Source organism: Perca flavescens, chromosome 11 (assembly GCF_004354835.1).
Source record: "Perca flavescens isolate YP-PL-M2 chromosome 11, PFLA_1.0, whole genome shotgun sequence".
Taxonomy (NCBI): Eukaryota; Metazoa; Chordata; class Actinopteri; order Perciformes; family Percidae; genus Perca; species Perca flavescens.
Window position 1 is genome coordinate 18329895 of NC_041341.1, and position 8551 is coordinate 18338445.

Below are 8551 nucleotides of genomic sequence, written 5' to 3' on the forward strand. Positions count from 1 at the left end.
AACGTTTTATAGACCCCTGACCAAAAGTGATCCAAACGTGGGCATGACCAGAACATGTGGGTCAAGGTTGCTGGAGCACTATTACACCTGCTACAATTTTCATTCATGCCTAAAAATATTCTTGCCAGTTTAGCTCTAGAAAAATGTGTCCTATGTAAAACTTTAAACTGGATTAAGCTCAAACGAGCACAGGATGTTGTCCCATTTACCCTCACGCACAGCTTCCTCCCATGTACTATCCGATATCGGCTCTCCTAGTTCATCATCCCACTTCGCTTTAATCTTATCCAGAGTATTGTCACTATGGGAAGTGATGATATTATAAATTCTGGAAATAAGTCCCTTTAATTTAGAAGACACTTCCAAGATATCATCCAAACCGGATGGCTCTGGTACATTTGGAAAAAGCCGTCGAATTACTACGAATAAAGTGACGAATCTGTAAATATCTAAAATGGTTTGAGCAGGGAGATCAAATTTTTCACATATGTCTTTGAAACTTGCAAATACACCATCCTTATAAAAATCTTTAAATCTGACAAGGCCTTGCCTTTTCCACTCCAAAAAGGTTGCATCTAGTCTAGCTGGTAAAAATAAATGATTATGGCAAATTGGGGCTTGAATGGAAAAATCAGGAAGACCCAAATGTTTTCTAAATTGTAGCCAAATACGTAATGTATTGCTGACCGTTGGATTTAAGGTATGTGTTGAAATTGCCAAAGGGATTTTAGAAGTTACTAAAGCTAAGAGTGATGTTGACAGACACGAGTTATTCTCAGATTCACACCAGTCCATATCTGGAGATTGACACCAATAAAGTATTTTCTGGCAGTTAGCCGCCCAATAGTAGAACTGTAAATTTGGCAGACCCAAGCCTCCATTGGAACGATGTCTCTGAAGGAGTCTCTTTTGAAGCCTAGGAGCTTTACCCGCCCAAATAAATGATGTTATACACCTATCAAGAGATTGAAAGAATAATTTAGGCAGATAAATTGGGAGGCACTGAAAAAGATAAAGGAATCTAGGGAGAACATTCATTTTAATACAGTTAATCCTACCAACCAATGACAAATTAATGGCATTCCACCTCTGAAAATCGGACTTTAATTTGTCTACTAATGGAGTAAAGTTTTTATGGTATAGCTCAGGAAAGGTTGGAGTCAGATTAATACCTAAATACTTAAACCCATCTCTGGACATACAAAAAGGTAAATCTGAGTCCTGAAGAGAACGGGCCAAGGCGTTTATAGGAAAACACTCACTTTTAGTTAGGTTAAGTTTATAACCAGAGACAACACTGAATGTTTGCAATATATTCAAAACATGGGGAATACAATGTATAGGGTCTGACAGGTACAACAATAAATCATCCGCATACAAAGATAACTTATGGGTCAATCCCCATCTATGAATTCCACATATTTCGGGCTCTGACTTTAACACAATAGAGAGAGGTTCAATAACTAAAGCAAACAGAAGTGGACTTATCGGTGATCCCTGACGCGTACCCTCGTCAGGGAAAAGAATTTGGAATGATACCCATTGGTAACGACTGAGGCCTTTGGACTAAAGTATAAAAAGCTCAATCCAAGATCTAAAATTAGGGCCAAAACCAAATCTACTCAAACACTCAAACAGATAACTCCACTCTACCCTATCAAACGCCTTTTCAGCGTCCAATGAAATGACCACTTCTGCCACCACACTGGGCGCTGGTGAGTATAAGACGTTTAAAAGGCGGCGCACATTCGAAAAAAAGTGCCGTCCGTCATAAAGCCCGTTTGGTCCGGGAGATCACCTCTGGCATAACTCTTTCCAAGCGGCGTGCAAGTGCTTTCGCCAATATTTTGATATCACAATTAAGGAGGGAAATAGGGCGATATGACCCACATTCCTTTCCATCTTTCCCTGGTTTTAACAGTAAAGTTATGGAAGCTTCAGTCAAAGTCCTGGGCAGAGTACCTTTAGCTTTCGAGTCATTAAACATATCAAGTAAAAGTGGAATCAATTGCCCTGCAAATTTCTTAAAGAATTCAACTGGGTACCCATCCGGGCGGGTGCCTTCCCATTTTGCATGTTCCTAATCGCATCCGCAATTTCAGTGTCTTGAAAGAGGGAGCTCTAATTCTGCTCTACTGATTGCACTAATGGTGGGCATATTTAAATTTCTGAAAAAAATTATCCATAACTGTATTGTCTTTAGGAGCTTCAGATGAATACAAATTAGAATAAAATGCCTGAAATGTATCATTAATTTCTACAGGATCAACCGTAAGTTCCCTATTTTCTCTCATAATACACGAGATATGATGCTCAGATGCTCTACTTTTTAACTGGTGGGCTAATAGGCGACCCGACTTTTCCCCATGTTCATACATAATGCCCGTGATTTCAACAACATCCTTGCAGTTTTTTGGACGCAAACAGCTCATACTTAGCCCGATGTTCTACTTTTTCTTTATAAAGTTCCGGGCATGGGGAAGCTGAATATTGGCTATCTATCACCTGTACAGCTTTGATCAATCTTTCCTGCTCTAAACTTCTGCTTTTATTTAGCATGGATTTATATGAAATAATATTCCCCCTAATAACAACCTTGAGCGTCTCCCATAAAATAGATGGAGATACACCATCACCTCTATTAAAATCAAGAAACTCATCAATGGCTGATGAGATCATTTGACAAAATCCCTTCTCTTTCAATAAAGAAGTATCCAATCTCCATGAAGTATACTCCGCACTTTTGTGTGATAAAGAAAGGTCTAAAAGTACCGGGGCATGATCAGATTCAACTATAGATGAGTATTCAATTTTTTAACCAAAGACAACAGTGCTCTATCAATGAAGAAATAATCAATTCTACTATCATGTATGGTGTGCGTGGGAGAAATACGAATATGTTTTGCTCAATGGGAAACAGAAACGCCATGGATCAACACAGCCTACCTGATCCATGAACAATGACAACCTCTTTGCCATTTTGGAGGGAGAGTTAGATTTTGATTTAGAACGATCCAGAGACAGAGTAATTGTACAATTTAAATCTCCCCCAAAAATTAGAGAATGGGTATTGAGACTTGGAATGGATGCTAACACCCTTTCTATAAACCCCTCATCGTCCCAATTAGGGGCATATACGTTCACCAGTATGACAGGCTTAAAATATAAACATCCTAATACAATGACATATCGACCTTGTGAATCCTCTATTACCTTAGTTGGGTTAAATGGCACTTTCTTATGTATCAGGATAGCCACCCCCCTAGACCTATGAGTAAATCCAGAATGAAATAATTTACCCACCCATGTTTTCTTTAATCTGAACTGATCTTTGACTAATAAATGAGTTTCTTGCAAAAAAGCAATTTCACATTTTAAAAATTTTAAATGTGCAAATATTCTTGCTCGTTTCACAGGACCATTCATCCCCTTGACATTCCAGCTTATAAACCTGACAGCTTCACCCAAGTCTTGATTAAGTTTACCCTTATTCATAAGAAGAAAGAAAAAAAAAAACTCAAGACTAGTAGACCACAAATACTTAACAAAACTGACTCACAGTGAAAACACATGACGCATATTCCCCTCTCCTGAAACCCCCACACCCCACCCAACAAATACATAATAAACTAAAACCCATAGCGTGAACTGCCTATGTCTAGATCCCAAATTGGGATAAACTGCAGGCTCGCTAAAGATGCCTTACCGGTGAACAACCTTTAAACACTATGTTATCTACAAGAGTCCCAACATATGTCAATGTACATCAGTATGAAAGTGCCATACATTTTACAAGCTAAATAAAGGCGAGTGTGCTTTTATCAATTAAGAGCGGAGTACCTAGTTATCAAGCAGACTAGATCAATTCCACCAAGCTTGTATTAAGTCCATCACCTCCCTTCACTCAGAGGACCGAATGCGCTTGTCGTAGAATTCCTGTGCTTTGTCCGGTGAATCAAAGGTGAGCGTCTCTTCCCCCAAAATCACGTTCATGCGGGCTGGATACACCAGGCGGAATTTCACTCCCTTCTCATACAACGCTCGTTTAATTCCGTTGAAAGCCCTTCGTTTTTTCGCCAGGGTAGCACTCAGGTCAGGATAGAACCGAAGGCTCGCATCATGGAACTTAACCTCATGGCTCCTTGCCCAGCGCAGCGCTGCTTCTTTTTGTTGAAAACTCCGAAAGCACACCACAAATGCTCTAGCAGGCTTCCCGTGCGCTGGTCTAGAAGCCAAGGATCTATGTGCTCTCTCCAATTCAGGTGGCTCCGCGAAGACACTCGACCCCAGACAGTCCATAAGTAGCTTTTCCATGAATTTGACTGGATCTTTGCTTCTCACTGCCCTCCGGAATATTCACAATTCGCAGATTCGACCTGCGTGATCTGTTCTCGAGATCATCCACCCGGTCTAACAATTCTTGATTTGCCAGTTTCAGCGTGTTTATCGTTACTTCAGCAGTATTCAAGCGCTCAAAGTTCTCACCAGCTATAGCCTCCGTTGATGCTAGTCTGGTTTGGAACGAGTTGACGGTATCTCGTATAGCCTCCACAGCGGTCTGGAGTGGTTTTAGCGACCCTTGAATCAACGTGGATATATCTTCCGTTAGAACAGATCTCTGCTTAGCTAGTTCAGATACCAGTTGAGGCATGGAGACAACATCTTCCATCTTGCCGCCAGCCCTGTCCTCCGCCATAGCTGAAAGTTTGCTAGCAAGACTAGCCTGTCGTGTTGACAGTGTTTGCTGCGAGGATTTCGGTTTGCCACTCATTCCAGCCATGACACAAAGTGTAGTATAGTTATCTCGCAAATGTATGATTCCTCAAAACACAAATTGAAGCCCAGGGCGATGTTAAAACAGTATAATTTCAAAAGTTAACTGGGAGCTCCGTACTGCGTGACTCACCCCCACAGTGCCATACCGGAAGTTGCCCGATTTTAGCTTTTTCTAACTCAGTTTCATTCATGAAACTGGTGCAAAATCTTGTTTCATTTATTTTTTTTAATTTAGTTATAGGACCATAAAAACATTTAGACAGTAATTCAATGTAATTTTTTTCCTACTGTTTGTTTTGTTTATTATTGTAATATTCTCTTCCCTCAGATGCTGTGAAGAGGTGGAGCCCAAATTCAACTGAATCAGAAATTGATGCGGCTATGGTGGAACACTTGAAACATGCTCCAGGAAGAGTGTGGGGTTATAACAAATAACTTTCCTGGTGTAAATGATGTTGCAAAAAGTTGCTACACAAAGGGAGATATTTGTGACAGTGTTACTAAACTGAACTAAATTAACGGAATTGAGCTAAAATTGAATTTGTTTTGTAATGAACACGTTTTTCCTGTTTCCCGGGTGAATCTGTATTGTATAAACCGTAAAATAAATAAATATGATTTGGAATTTTGTGGCTTTTTAGTTCATCCCGTTATCTTTATGATCATTTGTAATGAACTACTAAAATGAAAATAAGAACAGTTTATTTTACAGTGTCCTTGTTACATGTAGTTACTGTAATAACTATAAATTATGCATAATTACATGCAACAAACCTTAACCCTATATTCAGATGCAATTAATTATATTAAGAACTTAAATGTATAAGTAAAGTGTTGTATGTTCAGGTATGACTGGACCGATTTTGGACCTTTTTAGAACCTTTGTCAAGTTTAGATGTGTAAACGTCAAGATCGCCGTTCACAATTTAACACAATGGGTGTATGATTGTTTAATATGCAGGCTTATAGCCTACACTTATGCAGAAACACACCTTATAAACATCCAGAAGAAGACTAATTCTGGCGTCCAGGGACGCGCAGAAAAGACGTGGAATTCACGGCCAGAAAAGACGTGGAATTCACGGCCAAGTGACGTCAAAGACTTCGGTTCAACTTTCATTTTGGAACTATTTTTCAACCATGACGGGACGTCTCGGACGGACGTCTTTTCAACGGTCATTAAACGTCCAAATGTTTGCTGGGTAGCTGTGTGCCGACTGTTCTCATTTTTGGAGCACTGGACTGTATGCCCACTGACATATTTTGTGGTGGTTCGGTCTGGCATCCTATGTCATGGAATGTAGTGGAAAGGTGTGGGGTTTCGAGGTGCTGCTGTGATGTACTCCGTAATAAGACAGTAATCAGATGAAAAGAGTCAGTATCTGTAACGCTAACGTTCTTATCCCTTGTGAAATCAGGAGACTAGCTAGAAAGTTAGCTTCTGCTAACTTTGTAACGAGGCTACATTTCACTGCCACCGTAATAGCAGCTGGTAAAAGTTACTCATAAATGCACATCCACACAACAGCAATATTTCACATATTTAAAACACAACCCATCGCCATATTTAAAAAAATAATCTGTTAAAAATGAGCTAAACAGTTTTACACCGGATATAACATTAGCTACAGCTTTAGCTAGCTGTAGTTTAGCTACAACCTGCCCACTTCAACAGCCCACTTGAACACTTGGTAAAGGTTTATAAAATATAGCTAGCGTACTTACAGGTTGTGGTTCTGAATCTCCAGGATGGCCAGACAGAGTCGGAACTGCACTGTCTTTCAGAATTAAACGGTTTGAAAATCCTGAATTGAACTGTTGCAGGTTCAGGAAGCAGTCCTCCGTAAAATGGACAGAACACAACATAAGGTTGGGGTTGTAGTCCTGGGGAATAGTGCCAAAAACAAATTTTAACCACTGACTCTTAAATTCATCGTCTTTTGGAAGACGAAAAAGAGGAAATTTCCCCGTGCACTGACGAATACAGTGTCTCCTGGACATGACCGAGACTCTCAACTCTCCAGCCGCTTTGGGTCTAACAAACTTGAATTAGTGGTGGTGGGGGGGGAGCTTAGCAGCTTTATAACTTCTGTTACGAGCTGACGTCAGCTCGTCACGGAAGAAAAGGCTTCACTAGAATAGAGCTGTTGGGAGCAGTTTGTGAACAGTGTTTTCTGCTGGAGATGGAAACTACCTTTGGGGTGGACTTTGGGCTTTTTCACTTTTTAAACCTATTACATGCCCAAAAAACATATACAACACAGTTAAGGAAAGGGAAAAAGCCAAAAAGCATAATATCACCTCTTTAAGGTGGGATTCATTGCAGAGTTGTACCTTATAAACTGGCAGTTTATATCTGTATTTCCTCTTTCCTGTATTCTTTCTGTTCCTGTCTTCATACAGATGCCGACATTGCTGGTTGGATCTTATTTGGTCTTTTGCTGATTGCCCTTGTTGCTTCGGTAGTTTGGTACTTTTATAAATCTGGGAGATTTACAAGGTACGGTTTCCAGTAGTACTGCACAGTGTAATTTATAGTACTGCTAAGTATAAAAACATCTACTGTAGATACTATAAATCTTTTGTTGTAGGTTAATTGGTAATTCATTATCCAGGACAAGAGAGGACACACGTGGGGGGAGGACAATGGTCCCAACAACTTCCAACTCACCTGAAGGGCCTCAAAGAGTAGAAGAGGAAGCAGCAGAGGTAGAGGAAACATTTATGATATTTGTTTTATTACAGTGGCTCTTTTTTATTACCCTCAAAGTTGGATCTGTGTGCCTTAAAAAATATTTTTTTGTGTGAATGACTTAATATTAAGTACAACTATCTATCCTTTTTCAGTTTAGTGTCTTTCTAAAATGTTCTTTCAGCAGAAACCTTAACACTCTTTTTAGATTAATTTGGAATTAAGTTCTTGGTTTTAATAAAACATTTTGAATTGTCTGCCATAGGGATCTCTTTGACATGCATGGCAGCAGCAAGCGTGACAACAGTTGGACTGCAGCTGGCTTACACACCCCGTGGCTAACGTGTCATTCCTCACTCAGCTGGTTAGTCAACAGTATAGGGTAATGTGTACTGCTAATAGCATTAACAATAATACTATAAAATGCTGTACAACAGAAGCAACAAAATGGTGAATGAAGATTGCAAACTATAGAGTTTTCAAGCAAAACTGGAACCATCAAATGAATGAAAGAGAACGTTTTATTAACTGTCTAACACAGTCAGTACCAACAACATTATCTATGTAGGATGTGGCTTGTGACTGTTTGCTTTATCATTAACAGCCACAGTGTAATTCTGTTTAACCACCAACAGCATTAACGGTTGCTAAAAGCAGAGGGCTATGAAGCATGTTTGAATACACACAATAAACTTGGTTACTGGCCAAGAAATTATTCATGAGAAATTTGAATAGAAAACTTGAGAATAAGCAATGAAAACCTAAAAAACACACTTAAACTTAAGAGAAAAACTGCAACTTGACAAAACGCAGACAAATTAAGAAGCATTCTGAAACACATTTTTCTCCATTTGCTCAGGTTTTCTAATATAGTAAAGCATTTGGAGAAAGGGAGAAACACTGTTTTTCTATGAAAGTGCTGTACAAGTCTGTTAAGTGCAAATTATTACTTTGGTTTTATTTATTATTTATTTGAATGTTGCCACCAGATTTGTCTTCAACAAGGTTTCCATGTTATGTTTCTTTTCATATTATTTAGCTTTTATTCTATATTTCTCAAGTGTCATTCCAATTTCTCAGTTT

The 8551-nt window shown here is 39.2% G+C and overlaps 1 protein-coding gene across 2 annotated transcripts in view; it reads left to right on the forward strand.

Annotated features, from left to right (window-relative positions):
- The window catches only part of si:ch211-214p13.3 (nectin-3), a 43150-nt gene extending 34821 nt beyond the window's left edge, over positions 1-8329 (forward strand). Inside the window, exons 6-8 of one of the 2 annotated variants that reach the window (XM_028590728.1) lie at positions 7180-7276; positions 7368-7485; positions 7734-8329. In XM_028590728.1, coding sequence (XP_028446529.1) covers positions 7180-7276; positions 7368-7485; positions 7734-7745 — 227 coding nt within the window. In that variant the 3' untranslated portion in view covers positions 7746-8329. The remainder of the gene's footprint in view (positions 1-7179; positions 7277-7367; positions 7486-7733) is intronic. The other variant, XM_028590731.1, reaches the window with a different exon arrangement.
- Positions 8330-8551: the final 222 nt, after the last annotated feature.